We start from the raw sequence: 17,826 nt of genomic DNA on the forward strand, positions 1-17,826 counted from the left end.
ATTGCAATACAGGTTGATAATTTTAAATTCCTTGTAGTTTTTTGTTACTCTGATCAGATAATCCAGACCCTCTTTAAGCATAGTATTTGTGTTTGAAAAATAGACCTCGTTTTCATCCTTACTAACAGGTATCTGCAATGCTGAGCCATATCTCATCTGTATTAGAAAGTTTTTTTCAGCTGGAGACAAAAGAAACATTTTTCATCATTGTAGTTTTTAAAATGTTTGTTGGAATGTAACTGCATGTTGAAAGAATACCATCAACAGCCTGTAGCCTTCTAACCAGAAAGTAGAACTGCTGAAAATGATTTAACACTGGGAAAGATGATGCAAGACCTTGTTTGTCAGATAACTCTGGATACTCAGTCTCTCTCACAAACCTACAGTTGTTGGAAATGACATCAAAACAGTGGCATAACTTTCTCATATTACATATCACACCTACCTGTATGTCAAAATGTAAATAACATGTAGGACATCTACTTGGAATTATACACCTGTTTTTATATAAAGAGATCGACTTACTGCTTGGTCCCATTACAAAATCTTCCTAGAGTGTTTTGGTCAAGCTGTTTTTGTGTTCCTTTGCAGTCCTCCAACTCCCTGAAGGCGTCGTACGAGGACTGGCTGCTGACATACGGCTTGAGCGTCTCTCCCTTTCACCTGCGGTGGCAAACAGCGCTCTTCAACCGCCAGTTCTACAGCTGGGGGAGATGGAAACCCAGATTTCTCTACTTATGGTATAAATTCAGCGTCTTTTTTCTTCTGTCAAATACAGAGTCAACAATTGAAGCATGCTGCATTGCAGCATTAGAAGGGCAGTGGGCAGATGTGGTTATTTTAATAGGCTAGTGGAAAATCCAGTTAGAGTATAAGTATTTATCCTCTGCTAAAAAAGACATAAATGTAATAGAGGTTGCGTATTGAGATTCTATAAAACTAAAAATCCTTAAACTGTTTTTACCTGTGGTTTGAGCTATGCATAGTTCTGAAGAGTACAGCTATCATATTCAGTACTTCATACAGAATAGGTCTGAAAGCAGCTGCTCAGATCCTCGATCTTTCCCAATGCTGTAGACTTAGCTCTCCCAATCACTAGAGTTTGCAAAGTATTCAGAGACATCTATACTGAATTGTTAATCCGTATAGATAATCCCTGTCCCTGTCATTGCCCAGACATTCAGCAGCAATCCCTGCTCAGAAGCACCTTGCTTACCTTCTGTCTTTTATCTGCTCTCACCTTTCCATACGAAGGTTGCATAGTGCTGGCAATGGGTAGATAAGCAGAGTGGTTTAGTATGGGTGCTCCTGGACTGGTTTAGAAAACTATTGTTCAGTTGCCTTCCTAGCATTATTTTGTATCTGCTCTGAAAATATAAAATGAGTAAGGTTTGAATTTCTTTTCATTTCCTGTATTGCTACCCTCAGTGAGATAGTAATAAAAGAGATCTGCTTCATATTGGTTTCTCTAGTATGTAATGATTTTGTAATAATCAGTCTGAAATAGCTCTATATCAATTACAATTTTTAATGTGTATAATTTATTACAGTATAATGTTTCCACTAGTCTCTTTAATTAACATTACGAGTACATGTTACTTAAAATAAATCTTCTAATTCCCAGTGAGCTCCATTAAGGCTGATAAGAGAACAGTTGCACTGTTGTAAGAGGAAGAAGGACTGGTATTGAAGTGTTTTAGAAAAAAAAGTTATCACATCCTTCAACTATAGCACAGTGTAAAATAGGAATAATAATATTAATGCTGAATAAAAATTTGTTACTAGGTGGAGTGGCATGAATTGAAATTATTTTCAACATTGATTTTAATGAAAAATTGGTGAGAAGAACAGTGTTGCTTAAGAAATTGGTGTTAATGTGGTCTTGCTGTTGTACTTTTTAGTTGCTCTTTAAAAAGGATTCAGTCTCATTTATTGTTCTTTAGCCCGTTTTCTTGTTTGTGAGAAAGATGCAAAATGTACTGAAGAAGCTTACATATATAAGTACATAAGCTGCCCCATCATTTGATCCAAGTCTCTAAATATATGATATTGTGGTGCAACATGGCCAATTACACATTGTTAGTTATATTTCTATATTATAAATTTATGTATTCATAGCTAAAGCAAGTTACACGAATTGTGTAACTGAATAAAAATATTTAAAAATTGATCAGGATATGGTTTGGATGTAAAACATTTATTAAACAAGGAGAATATATGTTATTGGTGTTATTATTGTATATTATTGTTATTAGTTTCCTTTAGCGTTTTTGTACTGGATTGTTGATGAACTGTGGTAGCATCAGGTAAGTATTGCCTTGTGTTTGTGTAATAACTTGTGCTGTAAAACAGAGATTTACATAGCCAGAAATGATACCCTTTTTCTCTTGTGGCTGTGCATTGTTAACTGTTTGCTTCTCTGTGTAGGTTCAGTGTAGGAATGGTGTTTGGAATAGTTGCCATGTTTGGCTCTGTTATTCTGCTTGGAAAGACCCTGCTGCAAACTCTGACCCAGATGCTCACGGAGGCTCCTAAAGCCCAGAATGATCGAATGCTGCAAGTTGTGGTGAGTGTTCCCTCCTCAGGTCTTTGAGACCTGTGTACAGATCTAAAGCAGCTTCTTAATGGGGTATGGGATGCTTAAATATTCTCATGCAAGAATAACCCAACTCCTGATGTTCGTCTGCATGAAAGTCTGCTGTTTTTTTACCCGCCTTAAAAATGGGAAAGTGGGTATAGTAAAAGGGCAAATGGAGGCAAACACGTGGAGGAGTTTATATTAAAAATCCCCAGGAGTGGGGATTGGATGGTTATTTTGAAAAGCCCTGAATTCCAGTACTAAGAATAAAATTATAGTTCTAAGAATATAAAACGAGTTAAGTACTCGTTTCCTGTGAGCTGTGCAGTGTAGATGCTGTGGTGACCCTAAAGTTTGCAGAGCTCATACATAATTGACAAGAACAGACAAGTTCTGTTTCTTTTAATACAATACAAAACAGCAGTGGAAAAGGAAAGAGGACAAAAAGCTTTTTGTGATAGTAGAAGCAAAGAGTCATTAGTGAGGAGGTATTTTTTGATATTTCAAGGACTTATGACTTAATTTACTATGTGAAATTTCAAGTGCTGTTTCTGGCAGTATCTACTTAAATTCCAGTTATATGTTTAATTGTTTTATGGATTTCTGGTGCTGAACAATATATTCTATGGTTTTAGAAGGGAATGCATTTCACAGGATAGGAGAGATTGCAAATACTGTCTTTTTAATGTCTTCGCAAGGCAGTAATGGAAGAACTGACATTGCCTTGCAACAGTTTTAACCTAGGAAGGGTTCCTAGTCACCTTTTTTATACCACGAGTGCAATCTAGCCAAAATGTATACTCATTTTCCAGAAATTCAGAAAGTCTTATTGGATTGTTCTGCCTTCTGCTACATGGCTTATAGCAGAGGTGCCCAGCCATGTTACTCTGTTTAAGTATTCAGCTATTCAAGTGAACAGATACTGAGGATTGTGTGCAGACACAATAGACCTTCCTCTAATCACTAAACTGACTGCATGCAGCTAGACTTACAAAATGGCATGAGGCAGGAAGCCTGATTCAGCAGGTGCCATCAACTCAGTGCCTTTGGATGGCTGGGTCTGTTTCCCACAGGCAGGGTTTATACAGAGTGCAGTATGTGTTGGAAAAAGCAGACAGTGAGAGCTGCTGTCACTGCCATTCCTGTCCCCTGTCCAGAGACTGCTCCTGACTTACCTCCAGGGGTAATTCAGACTGCATTCAAACCAATGATTGACTGGCACTGAAAACAGTTTGATAGGGGTAAAGTAATGTCATGTGTGAGGATAAGGTTACTTCTCCTAAGTTATGTTGTGGTTCTCTTCCTTTCTTACCTCATTCTTTCATTTCTGAGTGGTCACAGTTGTATAATTCTGGCTTTAGCAAGTTTCAGTATTCTTTTTAAGGGGAATGTGCTAGTGTAAATTGACACCAAAAAGAGACTTAAGTGGTTGCAAAGAGGTGAAGAATGACTTAGGAGGACCTTCTTATTTAAATTATTTGCTTGTATTTGACTGCCTAGAGAGAGTGAATTAGTTAAAAAAAAAAAAAACCTAGCAAAACCTCACTTTTTCTTCGTAAACTTAATTTTAGCCTGTGGCATAAAGCTGTTCAGGCTTTAGCCTCTGGGTGTGAAGAGAGGCAGAAACAGTTTTGCTTATATTTTATTAAGATGTTTGTATGCTTCCTCCTTTGTTCAGTCATGTACTTGATTTAAAACACGTGTTCATAGGTAACTGGGCTGTTTCTTTTCAGCTGACCCTTCTTGTCTTGGTTACCTACTGACAAAAGTAGGAAAGAGGCAGATTAGTTGCAAGCAAAGGATCTTTTACTAAAGGCATTTCCAGAAAGCCATAAAATACAAAACAGTATGCTTTTTAACAAAATACTGCTATTGGTTTCAGAACTCTTCATGAGAGGTAACTTCTGTTTTAGGTGAATCTTAAAATAGCTTCTTTGACATAGTCTGAAAGCATCTGATGCTGTGTTCTACCAGGCTGTAGTCATGGTGGAATTGAGATGGCAACTCTTGTCCTCCCACTGCAGAGGCAGCACCACTGAAGTGATGCATTAGTGCCACCAGCTGATGCTGTAATGCAAGTAATGACGTTTAAGAAATGAAGTGTGGCTGTCTTTCATACTGTGAGGTAGCACAGCTGAGGCAGTTAAGGTAAATTCCTTGGTCCCCATCACACTCTGGACAGAATTTGTGAGGTGGTTAACATTTTTGAATCCCTTTGAAGAATTTATTTTAACTAGATTGTCTCAACAACCTAGTGTAGGGTTCTGGTGCATGAGTAGGTAAATGCATATAAGTGAAGAATGTGCAGGACTGAACAAAGATAGAATCCAACCCACCTGGTTGGATGTGCAACATTTTGTTTTCCACCATGATGGTTTTTATAGAGTTCTGTAGATGGGCCAGGAGATTTTGCCCACAGCATCTCTTTTGTGAGACTGGATTGCAATTCAGGTTGTGTTTGCATCAGTTTTTAGTGAGCATACTGGAGTGCAGCCTGACTTGAGTAGAAAAAGCTGTAGATCTGACAGGAGAAATGCCCCAGAGCAAGCAGCAGGAGTGGCCTTGTCATCCCACTGCAGCTGAGGGGGATGGAGCAGAGCAGGATGAAGGTCCATCAGGAGGAAGGAGGATGGTTCCTCATGCCTTGACTAGAGACTGCTTTGAAGCAGTTGGTGTCCCGTGACAAGCACAGTGAAGGACTTGGAAGTGGTGGGAATCCACAACAACAGGAAGAATATGAGGGTCCTGTATTTTATGTGTTAGTTAAATTAAAATAGTATACTCATTTCAAGGTGGTGGTTTTTTAACATTAAATTGCCATGTATAGACTACCAAAACCTGAAGAATAGATGAAAATTACCTTTTTAAATTTTTTTTGACCCTGTAAACTGGGTTAATCTTTTGATTTATATAGGAAGAGGGAAGGGAGAGACTGACTGTTCAGCTGTCAACTAATTTTTGAACTTTTCATGTTCATACTCTTTAAAGTGCCATACAATTTTTATTATTTTCTTTTGAAAGGTGGATCTTTTCTATAGCTACATGACTGGCTGCAGGAAATTGTAAGCTAATGCTCACAGTGCCAAGCTTATTTCATTTGAATGGAAATCTATGTACATTTTTATAAAATTCTCGAACTTAATATAGAGTAGGATGCATTTGGTTAGAGCTGTGGGGAATATATAGGGCAGGGAGAGACTTTTGTGCCTGGAGAACATTCAACAAAAGAATATATTTTTAATATATTTTAAAATACACTGAATAAGTTGGTAAAAGATTGTGCTGCATGAGAACAGCCCCTGGTCTGTTGTGGGTCTGAAGAAGTGAGTGAGAGCAGCAAATCTAGGAGCAGAATGATCTGTCTTTGTACCTCTTGTTTTCCTCCTGTGTTTTGTTTTGTTGTCATGCCCACATCAACAGGTGCCTGGTGTCAATTTGCCGGTCAGCCAGCTGACCTATTTCTTCTCTGCAATCCTCATCAGTGGTGTGATACATGAAGTCGGCCATGGGGTGGCAGCTATTCGGTAATTTCTTTTTTGCTTTTCTCGTACTCTGACAACAAAGCCAAATATTCCAGCACAGTTTCTTACCCGTGGATGTTAGCAATGCCTTGTTTTATCTAGGGAGTCTGTTTAGTCTGTAATTCATAGCTTCCTTAGATTTGAAGTTTGGAAGGGGTGTACAGATTAAGGATAGAGTTTTAATACAGTGTCTATTATACAGATCATGAGAGGACTTCTGCTTTGCAAATACAGCATCAGGTTTAAAACAATTTTTTTAAGTGGGTCTGTTTGTTAGACAGCAATTTCGTTTCTGTGCCTGTGGCACTTGAGCTCATGTGCTATTGCACAGTGATACTTTAAAATAGATTTTTAATTGATTTGTTTAAATATAGTTTGTGAAATATGATATGAACAGGATGAAGCAATAACTTGTCAAATGTGATTTGCTCCTGTTAACCTCAGTGATGTATTATTTTTGATCAAAGATTCTATTTTTAATGTCTTTAACTGTGATGATTACTTCACAAAAATTATTTGACAGGTTAGTATAAAATGCCACTTAGTATAAAAAGGTTAAGCAGTGACTACTGGAACTGATGTTCAGGTGTCCTCCACATTTCTCCTGGACGGCATCAGTATCTCTTCTTTGAGAATAAAACCTTAAGTTGTTTCTCTGATTTTCCTGAATGTAGGGAGTCATGACTGCATTTTAACCCATATACTACCTTCTTTGTAACCCCAAAGTTCTTAGTCAAAGGACTGGTTTGAGACTGTGTTTCATATGCTCTGCTTGTCTTTCAGCTTTCTTCCCTCAAATATTCACAGGGAATTTTCTGTGGTGGATGAACCTCTTGCTTGTCTCATCACAGGAAGAAGCAACAAAATTTTCTTTATACCACATGTAACTGGCAGACTGCAGAGAAGCTAGGAGTTACTACAGAGCTCTTTTTAAGCAGAAAGAAAGAACAATTCTTGTGTCCTAATGGTGTGATACCTTTATTCAAGGTCTAAAGCAAAGGCTTTGAATATTCAATTTTGGGTTGTATTTTCATCAAATAATTGGTTTTCCCAGGTGTTTCCAGAGAAGAAATTAGTTGGTCCAATGTACATTGGCAGCCAATGTTGCTGCTCCTCTTTTCTGCTTGACATTTTATTTTCCTTCTAGTGCAGGTTGGGTCTATAGTGCTGTTACTGTAAATCCTCAGGGTTTCAGCTTCACTAAAAAGCTGTGCTGCAGGCAGATTTTATCATTCTGGCAGGTCACTTAGCCTTCCTGAAATCACATACACTTTTGTCAACTTCAGTTCTAGAAAGCATTAGCTGTGAACTATAAGAACTTAAATATTTGAGCTTTAGCTTAGTGAAGGCATGTACCAAATAAGTCTTTTTCTTCCTCCCTATCTTCTACCCAAGTCATGAAATCCTGAAAGGCATTGAACTGCCTATTAGTAATTGGTAGCATGGGATGAGTTAAGTCCACAGTATTAGTGTATGACTAAATTCTGAATAATCTTGTATAATTCTTTATCTTCTTTCGATGTATATACACATTAAATAGATAAATGTAAATAAGTGAAATGTTAGATCCAGTATATTGCCTCAATAAAGATATGGGATTAGCTGATCTGTGCCTGGTTTGTCTTGGAACATGATTTTGCCATGCCTCTCTTAAGTCCCTTATGCAATTTCTAGCTTCAAAAAACCTTAATGTATTTGCTCCAAAAAATTCCATTTAAAAGGAATTGCAAAACCCTTGGAAAAAAAATATTATCTGTATAATAGTGTCAACTACTAATATATTTAAATAGAATCATAGCTGTTATGGTTTGGAAGGGCATTAGCATTTGTCCTTTTAACCTCTTGACTTGTTTTCATTTTTTCAGATGACATTTTCCTCATTTTTGTTAGTTTACAACGTACTCTAAGTTCCATTTAGGAGAAACAGAGGAATTAAAAATTCCAGAACTGTGGAAGTATTTCTTTAAAAGGAAAGCAATTGCTTCTTGCAAATATTATTACATAGATGAGTTTGAAACTGATTCCTACGGACTGCCATTTTTTTGCTTAAAAGAAAAATTACCCCAAATGGTGAAATATATCTTAACATGAAAGTTAGGTAGGTTTTTTAAAAGTATTTTATGTGTTACTGTTACCAGGAGACAGAACAGAAGTTGAACTTACCTTTATGTTTTACTAAACTTAAAAATGTATACTGCTTAGAAGTGACAACTATTGTAGAAAACATCCTTTAGTTTCATTGTCTTTCAATTACTGATACTATAAAAAATAAATTTGACTAAAATTTTAATTATAAAACTTTCTTGTTGTCCAAAAATGTGTGCTGTGCAGAATCTCTCAGTTTTTCTTTTGTTTCTTTGTAGTCATGCCACTTGACTTTTCTTTTCTTCTTTTTAAGAGAACAAGTACGATTTAATGGATTTGGGATTTTTATCTTCATTGTCTATCCTGGAGCATTTGTTGACCTCTTCACAACTCACTTGCAGCTGATATCTCCTGTCCAGCAGTTAAGAATATTTTGTGCAGGTAATAGTTTGTGGTTTTTAATTAAATCTTTGTTTAGCACCATTACTTATGCTAAGGCATAATTTGTGAATTTTTGATTATTTAAGGTTTAGAATGAATAAATACCAAAGCTTCTCTTTACCTAATGGTGATCCTTCTGTTCTGAACCTGTATTGAGATCTCAGAAAATCATTGGATCATTACTGTCGTTATTGAGCTGCTTTCTGGAGTAGAGATGTCACTTTCTAAGATCTTAAATGAGTGCCCAGTTTCCTGTCATGAAAAACATTATTATATTCAAGATCCAATTCAGAATAGAGTTGCATAAGAAATTCCAGTTGTGTAGTTGGGGAAAAGCTGTGGTTTCTGATCTTCCTCTTATTAGAAAGAGCTCTTGCACCGAGTGCAGGAGTTCCTCTGTCTTTTTTGTTTGGTTGTTGTTTGGGATGTTTCTGCTTATTGGCCTAGGTAGCAAAACCTTGGAGCACTCAAGCTGGGAAATACTCAGCCAGAATGGCGCTATGAGAACAAGACTTCTGTCACAGGTCAACATCCTTGAACAATTCACTACTGTTTTCTGCAATAGGAGCAATCTATTTTACAGTAGTATTGTGAGTGATTTTCACTGACCTGTGAGTTGTGCTATTATACAGGTTGCTGTGTTTTCATGTTGCCATCAGGAGGAAATGAAGGTTAAAACACAAACATCCAAAGAGAATCGTAGCTTCTGGCTGCAGATAACCTCCAGATGTTTTTGAATTGATGTTTTTTGAAGTCTCTGGCTATTGGGAAGTAGAGCCTGGTTGCTGTGAATAGTCAAACTCAGACTGTGTTGTTCTGCCTGACCCATTTGTATGATTATTTCTAGAGACACAGGTGGTTCCCAAAGAACTGAAACAGAGATAGAAGAGTTATCATCTTGGTTCCATTCTTGATACTGGTGTTTTAATGTTGCAGGCTAGCAGCCAGCCTGTTGTAATGCTTAGTTATTAATGTTGTTTCTGGAGTATTGTATCTAAAACATCATATAGAGGGTGGACATACAGAAGCCTTTAGCAAGCATGTTTTCAAGCTTTCATAAATCAAGTAAATAATTACAAATGTTAGGTAAATAGTTATATCTGTATTCCAAATATCTGAATCAATAAAAATCATTCACTACAATAGGCTAACTTTTATGAAGGCCTCTTTCTCAGATTAATCTGTTTCCATTCCATCTACAGGGGACAGAACTGAAAGAAAAGGCATGTTGAATTTCAAAATGGTTTGCTTACACAGATTCCTGAGACATTATCTAGAAAGATAGAATTCTAAGCTGTAATAGGAAGTAATTGCTTGCATGTTTTGATGACAAGCAAACACCTGTAATAATGTTTTATGTTTCTTGGGAAACCTGAAATAGGGGAATACAGGGCAGGAGCAAACATGTTGCAAGACTAGTCAGCATGAATGGTTTGCTTTCAGTTAGGTATAACAAATAAATGCATTTTTTTACAGTTTGTGATAGATATATTTCAGAACTAGGATGTTTGATAATGATAAAATGCAATATTCAGTAAACAACCAATTTCTTCTATTTGTCAGAATAGTTGAATGAACCTATTCCTGGTGTTCAGAAGTTTGAATTTAGAGAGACATGCTCTCAGATTTTTGTATAGCAGATAAGTAACAGAACTAGACTAGAGGCCAATACCAAATATTCTTTTTGTAGTCCAGCTATAGTCTGGAGATTAAAAATATATTTTTTGTACAGCAGATGGCATCCTATGTTCAAGAATAGGAAATGAGTGTTCTTGTAAGACTTGTGATATTTATAGCATAATTCCATGCCTACTCGATAGATGAAAAGTAATTCTGTACAGCACATTCTTATAATTAGTTCAAATATTTGTATTACTTTGAGATAATTTTTAATACATTTAATCTTGTCTTTAACAGGAGTTAATTTTTTTTCTTTTTTTAATAATTAATAGTTAATAAATTATTTTAAGGTGTTTTAGGGTTGTGTAAAGTGTCCTTTTTTAAATGTGAGGAATTAGGTGTCCAAGGATGAGGCTGTTTCAGCAAGATGAAGTTGAAGGTAGAGTGAGCAGTGTAGCTCTACAGGTATTCTCATTTTGAGCATGTTTATTCATCACCTGGTTTATTCATCACCTGGGATGAGTTTGAATCCGTTCTATTTTAGACTTTCTGCTATATTCCTCACAGCAGATGATGTCAATTTTGGTAGCAAGGCCCCTGTTTCCAATTTCCTAGCTACTTGAAAGTATTCCTTGTCACACTCTAGCAGTTCCTTCACCTCTTAGTAGTATTTTAAGGGTTGAGATTTTTTCAGTTTACTCTGTGTAGCAGCCACAAAAGAATTTTATTTCCATTTTACATTTTTGTCTTTTGTTAAGCTGAAAAAATATTTCTAAGATAAAAAGATTAAAACAATAAAGTTAAAATATTTGCTCACTACTTCTGGATTTGTTGCAAATAAATGTGTATGTGAGATAAGAAGAACTGATTACAAAAACATTTCCTCTAAGTGCCTTCCCATGAGATACAATTAAAACTATAGAAAGAAATTCTTAAATACTTTAAGAAGCATCTACCAGTGGAAATGGCAACAAACCCTTACTTCAAGAACTCCAAAAATCTCTCATTTCTGCAGCATTAGAGGTGTAAAAGAAGGTGAGGTGAGGTGTGAGAGGGGAGATAAATCTGCCATGTGCTATAATTTCTGTGTTATATACACTGCAAGAAAGATAGGTTTCATTTATTTATAAATGTATTTAATTGAATTTCTGCACTGTAATTGCACTATGTATAGAATTGAATCAAACTTCTCATAACAAGATGAAGTACTGTAAGAAGGAAATAAAGGCTCTTCAACACTGAAAAGTTCTCCTGCACTGTTCATACAAAACTGTTTGTCCAAGAACACCAACTAAATCAGAAAATTGTGTAGTGCTGAATGTGGAAAGCCATAAAGCTTTGATGATGAGCACCAGCTGTGTCTTATGATAGTGGCTCATTGCTTCTTATGCAGACCTGCATACTACAAAGATGGCAATTGCAAATGTTCCCTAAGACAAATGTCAGGAAAAGCTGATTGTACAATTTCGCATCTTGATGGGGTTTTAGGTCCGTATATTTTCTTGTAGAAGAAACCTTTTTTTCAAATAATTTTCTAAATTCATTTGGCACATATACACGTAATAATTTTAATTGAAATAGTGTAGGTTACCATCGCAAGTACTGAATTGGAAGTAAATTTCAGACATCTTGATCTCTAGGACAAACAGTATTTATAATAAGCCCATTCATTGAGATTCTTAAATTCAACAGTTTATTGTGGTAGAAGGTAACGTAATTTCATTTCACTATTTTTTAATGTTTATGATTGAAGACAACTCTCTAGATAGAAACTGTATTTTAATAGTTGATTCAGTAGCCCAGTTTTCTTCTGGGTACACTGCCCTCTCATATTTAAAAAAGTAGTGGTACATGAAATCTTAATCTGTTAGAATGACATCTTAGAAATTGATTTACTGCTCTCCTGTCCTTTTTGATAGTATAATTCTCAGGGGGCTTAGAGGTTTGTTTAAAACTCCCTTACAAAGTGGCATCATAGAAGCTAAAGTTTGTAATCTATGTAATCTTCTCTTACGCCTATGTTCACAAATCAACTTTTCATTTATTCTTACAGTAATAATTTCAGGAAAGTTAATTAGAAGGTAGCTATAGGATCATATAAAAAGCAGCTTTTTGTTGTTAATGTTTATTTAGAAATTCTTTTTTGCCTTCTTTTTAGGGGTGTGGCATAATTTTGTTCTTGGTGTTGCCAGTTTCATGGTGTTGTTTCTGCTGCCAGCCATTCTTTTCCCTTTCTATTACACGGGTGTTGGGGCACTTGTCACTGAGGTTGCAGAGGTGAGAAGGTATTTGTTGTTTCCATATTATAAGGTTTGTGACCTGAAATGTACCTGTGGCTCTTATTATCACAATCAGATTTGGTCAGTCCAGCCCTTTGTAGAATCTGATATACTGAATTTCTTGCTTAAAGTTCTCCTTTCAGTCATATGGCTTAGTGTTAGTAAATCCCTTAGTAAATAAGGGAACATGGTGTGAATAATGATAGACTAGTTAGCATACTATAAAACTGTTGAGACATTTGAGATGAGTTTGCAGGTTTATTTCTGGGAGTTCTTAACTGTTTCTCAGTATTAGCACAAAGCAAATCTACTGAAAACTGCACTATCATTCTATTTACTGCTATCTGTTTTTAATGTTAAAGATTATTTTGAGCCGATTTCCTTGTTTGGTCAGCTGGAAGCAGAGAAGAGATAGACTTCTGGGATTCTGGAAAGGAATGATTTTTTTCTGACTTAATCAAATACAGCACAGTTGAAGAGCAGAGCTGAAAGGATCCAATCTCTCTTGGATCTAAAAGTCAGTTGAAAAAACTCAGGAGAGAATAACACTTATAATGCTTTATTACCTTTGAAAGTATAGGTACACCTGCTTTCTTGAAAAGTTCAGGGTATTAAATTAAGTTACTTGAACTTACTAATATGTTGTGGGTTTTCTTACCATTTTGACCTATATGAAAATAATTACTCAAATTTGAAGATGTCTCCAGGACATTTGAAGACTTCCCTTTCCCTCCCCTTCCCACCATTTTTTAGTGTCTTAACCTAAAGTTTTCATAGTATTCAGTAGAACTGTAAACTAAACCTTGTGGTTTTAACTTTAGTAATATGACTGACTTCACTATTCTTCTCAGGATTCTCCTGCCAATGGACCGAGAGGTCTTTTTGTGGGAGACCTTGTCACCAACCTACAAGACTGCCCAGTTTATAATGTGGAAGACTGGAATTCCTGTCTGGGAGACATTTCAGAGAAGTCACAGGTCGGCTACTGTGTAAGTGCAGCCACCCTACAGCAATTAAGCTTTCCAGCTAGAGGTATGACTTAAGGTGCTCTCCTCATTATTTTATATGTTAATTTATATTTTAATTTTATCATGTCTTAAAGACTATTTTGGATTTAGAATTTGTTATTGGGGTCAGATTTCTTGTCCAGTCAAATCTGTTGTTCTGTATTAAGCAATTACCAATGAGCCATGCTGTTTTTTGAAATCTGAAAGTGAGAGAGGGTTAGAAATAGGAATTTCTCTTGTCTTTCAGTCAACCTGTACAAATTTCCTGTATGATCTGAATAATAAAATTTGCTTCTTCAGGATATTGCAGAACTTGGTTCTTAGCAGTAGTACAATTATTTCTTGTATTTTAAGTTCTATAAAATGGATCAACTCAGTGATCTTTTGCAGATGTAAATTCCATGTTACTTCACAGCTTTGATCAGCATGACATTGCAAGTTGTATGATTTAACCCAATGATGTGCTTTATTATGGATTTGTCCATAATTTTCTTTGGCTTTGTTTCCCTGTAGGGTTTTATATCATTGCCCATAAACTCAGTTTTGTCTGGATTGCACATACTGCTTCTGGAAGTTAGTCTACTTCCTTCTGTTTCCTTTTATACATTAGAGTTGCTGTAAGGACTTACCCCCAAGAAACAAACAAACAAACAAACAAAAAAAACCCACCAAAAAAAAAAAAAAAAAAAAAAACCAAAAAAACCAAAACAAACAAACAAAGAAAAGAAAACCCAAAAAATGCAAAAACAACCCCAAAAATGAACTAAACTAGAGCAATAAACAAAAATTGAGTAGAACAAAAAAGAACAGTCAAGTTAAATTGGCTGAGCGTCTTGTGACATGCCCTGAAGCTCTCTGAAATTTCTTTCATGCAAGCATTCATGGAAACTGAATTCCAGAGGTGAGGGGCTGCTGCTGAGCAAAGCCTATAGGATGCTATTCAGACCTTTAAAATGGTCACTGCATTTTTCCATCATCCTGGAAATAAACAGGAGGTCAGGCAACTCGACTGTCCGTGGTTTTGTTGCACTGTACTACTTTCGTGAGGTTGAAAAAGTAATTTTTTTTTTTTTAGTGTGTAATGAAAGTGATTTTCTAGCTGGTACTGGATAAATATGTAAACTGGAAACTAGTGAGGTGTGGGTAAGAACCTGCTTTTAGAGATCTGACAGTTTGGATTGTGCCTCTGAAGAGGAGCACAACTTTGGCCCGTGCTTTCAGCTGGGCAAGGATGGCAAGAGCCAATTCCCAGATGTTGTAGGTATATATATCCTCAGATTCTGCTGTTCTCTGAAGTGCAGTTTTGGAGTCATGGGTAATAAAACTGCATATTCTGCAGATGAACCAGTCTTATTTAGATTGAAATACTAGAGGCTTAATGCTGGAGACTCAATATTGCTTTCAAGCTTGGTTGCTGTATTGTGTTAGCAGCCCATTGTCCCCACTGCTGCCTTCTAATCAGACCAGTCTGTCTGCATTTTCAGAGTCATAAGCCTCCAGCAGTGAGAAATATTCCTCTGAAATTAAATGAATTCTGTTTGGTCTCCAGCAGCTGTCATTTGTCAAAATCTGGACAGTTCACAACTTGGCATAAATACAGAGTATTGATAAAAATGTATATAGCAAATGGACTCCATCTAGTTGACCATAAAACAAATGGAGAGTGAACGGAGTATTGAAGTTAGAGAAAAAACAATACCCTAAGGATCTTCTTGAAATTAAAAAAAAAGTGTTTTCAGTGTAGTTTATAAGGAAACTAATTTCATGGTCATTTGCTATTCAAAAATATATGTGGTTTCTTAGCCTCAGGGTACTTGAAAAAAGGTTTGTACGGTACAGTGCTTGCACCTGTAAGCCCCAGGCATAAAGCTTTGTGTCAGTGGATTGCAGCTTATGCAGTGATAAATCAGCAACCGGTATCACAGGCTTGATCTGCCTGAGGAAGGGACTGCAGTTGCTGTGATACAGATCTTTACCATGGCCATTCTTTTGCCTCTGTGTGTGTTTAAGCAGTCGTTGGACAGTAAGTTAGGCTTAATTCATTTAAAGAGCATATGTACAAAGGTTCTTTATCAGACTAGTTAAATCATGGTTTAAAACATAATTTATTCACTGCTGCAGCTTTCAAGGCTTGGAAGGCTTTCGTGATTTAAAAAGTACATTTTGAGTCTTGGCCGGTTCCATAGCCAGCCAGTGAAATCAGTACAGTAGTAGCTAACCATTAGTACAAGTTAAGGACAATGGATATAAAAGTGTTTTGCAACTTGTAATACTCAAAACATTGCAGTGGTAGATCCCCAGCACCTCAAGGAGATTTATTAAGGTGAAAAAATCAGTATGTGATGTGACTGAAATCATGTGACATTCACATATATTGGTGGTGAAGCTTTTTTTTTAGTTGAGCCTCAGCTAGGCCGTGTGAATTACTGTAATTCTTGAAGGCTGCAGGATGATTGTTTTGCTTCATTCAGAGACTAATATTTTTGATAATTGTAAATAATATTATTTGCTCTATGCCTATGTTCTTTAGTCTACAGAAGACTTGATGGCACGGTTGAATGTTGTAGTAACAACAGCCTCACAGACATATGCTTTTCGTACAGCAATAAGTTGGACAGCCATCTGGTAAGTTACTTAAACTGCTATTTCTCTTTGGTAAATCTAATTTTTTTTTACTGAATTAGTAATATTTACTAACACCTATGCAGCATATTGAAGTGTTTAAGTACCCTTACAGTTTGTAATAAAGGTGTGCATGTATACTGTTCTCTGAATTACAGCTTAAAAAGCCACTTTTTTTAAGCCACAGCTTAAAAAATTTTATTTTTCCCGTAATCAAACAAGGCGTCTCTGGAAGAATCATAAAAAATCTTAGACACCTCATTCCTTTAGGCAGAAAGACACATCAGTCATTTTCGGTATTCTGGATGCAAAATACTGTGAGAACAAACAACTTTTGAGAAGAAGTCGAAATTGCTTATTTTGGTGTTCCAGTCTTTAAAGGTATTGAGCACTACAGGGAAAGCAAAGCCCTGGGCTGTCTGTTCAGTTATTTTGTCTGAAGCCAGGAGTGCTGCTCCCTAAATTTAAATAAAAACATGCAGGAGAAGGTCCTAGAGATTGTGCAGTTTCTCAAAATAAGGGCCCGTACTTGAATCTTTTTTCACCATGTTGATTTTCTTGTCATATAGAAACAAAGTTTCTCAGTGGAATTTTGACTTACTCCCTTACAAAAGGGTTTAGCAACATTCCAGTGCCTAAAGGGGTTACAAGAAAGCTGGAGAGAGACTTTTTGCAGGGGCATGTAGGGATAGGAGAAGAGGAACAGCTTTAAACTGAAAGAGGGCAGGTTTAGATTAGACGTTAGGAAGAAATTCTTTACTGTGAGGGTGCTGAGGCACTGACACAGGTTGCCCAGAGAAGCTGTGGATGCCCCATCCCTGGCAGTATTCAAGGCCAGACTGGATGGAGGCCTGAGCATCCTGGTCTAGGGGAAGGTGTCCCTGCCCATGACTGGGGTTGGAATGAGATATCTTTAAGGTCCCTTCCAACCCAAGCCATTCTGTGATTCTTTGAAAATGCATCAATGTTTGTTAAAATTTGTGTTCCATCCTGACAGTGATAGAATATTTCTGTTGGTTTTTTACAAGCAAAAGAGCACAAGAATCAACTGTGTAAGCTTTTCCACACATACCAGTTTGTTATTGTTCTGATGCTAGTGATAAATACCCGAAGGAATTCAAATGAATTTGTTCCAAACCTGCTGTGTTTACTGTTTCTACAGTGGTAAACGTCCCACTCCAGGGTGTTTTTGTGGTATTTAACCACTAAGAGTTGCACACATTTCAGTGGTTCATTTGAAATAGAGCAGTGACAGCAAGATTTGATAAACCCCTATACCTGGGCATTTTTAAGCCTGTAGCTGCTATTTATTAACAGGAAAGAAATAAAAGCATCAGGTAGCTTGAGACCTTGTGACTTTCAAGTGTCCTTAGACTGGCTGTGAGTTTTTGAACAGTTTTTGTAAATGACCTTTGCAGTGCTATGCATCAGTTTTTGAAAGTGTGTCCTCTCCCTCATTAGAATAGAAGGAATTTGTATCAAGGTTTATGGTGAGGGTCTGACACCCATGCATTTATGGGGAGTGCAATGATCAGGCTTTTTTTTTTCCTTCTAAGGCAAACAGTAGATTAGGATTCCTTGCTTCTAATTTTAGAACAAAAGGAAAAGTGTCACTGAGATTTTAGGAGAGACATGAAGTGGAAAACTAATTTCCTGTTCCCTTCTACTGTACT

The 17,826-nt window shown here is 36.5% G+C and overlaps 1 protein-coding gene across 3 annotated transcripts in view; it reads left to right on the plus strand.

The window, feature by feature from the left end:
* MBTPS2 (membrane bound transcription factor peptidase, site 2) overlaps window positions 1–17,826 on the plus strand; it is a 40,035-nt gene that overhangs the window by 4,415 nt on the left and 17,794 nt on the right. For all 3 annotated transcript variants that reach the window (XM_014879735.2, XM_088160272.1, XM_014879739.2), the window contains exons 2-8: window positions 592–740; window positions 2,428–2,566; window positions 5,999–6,102; window positions 8,498–8,625; window positions 12,404–12,522; window positions 13,376–13,556; window positions 16,062–16,156. In XM_014879735.2, coding sequence (XP_014735221.1) covers window positions 592–740; window positions 2,428–2,566; window positions 5,999–6,102; window positions 8,498–8,625; window positions 12,404–12,522; window positions 13,376–13,556; window positions 16,062–16,156 — 915 coding nt within the window. The remainder of the gene's footprint in view (window positions 1–591; window positions 741–2,427; window positions 2,567–5,998; window positions 6,103–8,497; window positions 8,626–12,403; window positions 12,523–13,375; window positions 13,557–16,061; window positions 16,157–17,826) is intronic.

Source organism: Sturnus vulgaris, chromosome 2 (genome assembly GCF_052056855.1).
Source record: "Sturnus vulgaris isolate bStuVul1 chromosome 2, bStuVul1.hap1, whole genome shotgun sequence".
Taxonomy (NCBI): domain Eukaryota; kingdom Metazoa; phylum Chordata; class Aves; order Passeriformes; family Sturnidae; genus Sturnus; species Sturnus vulgaris.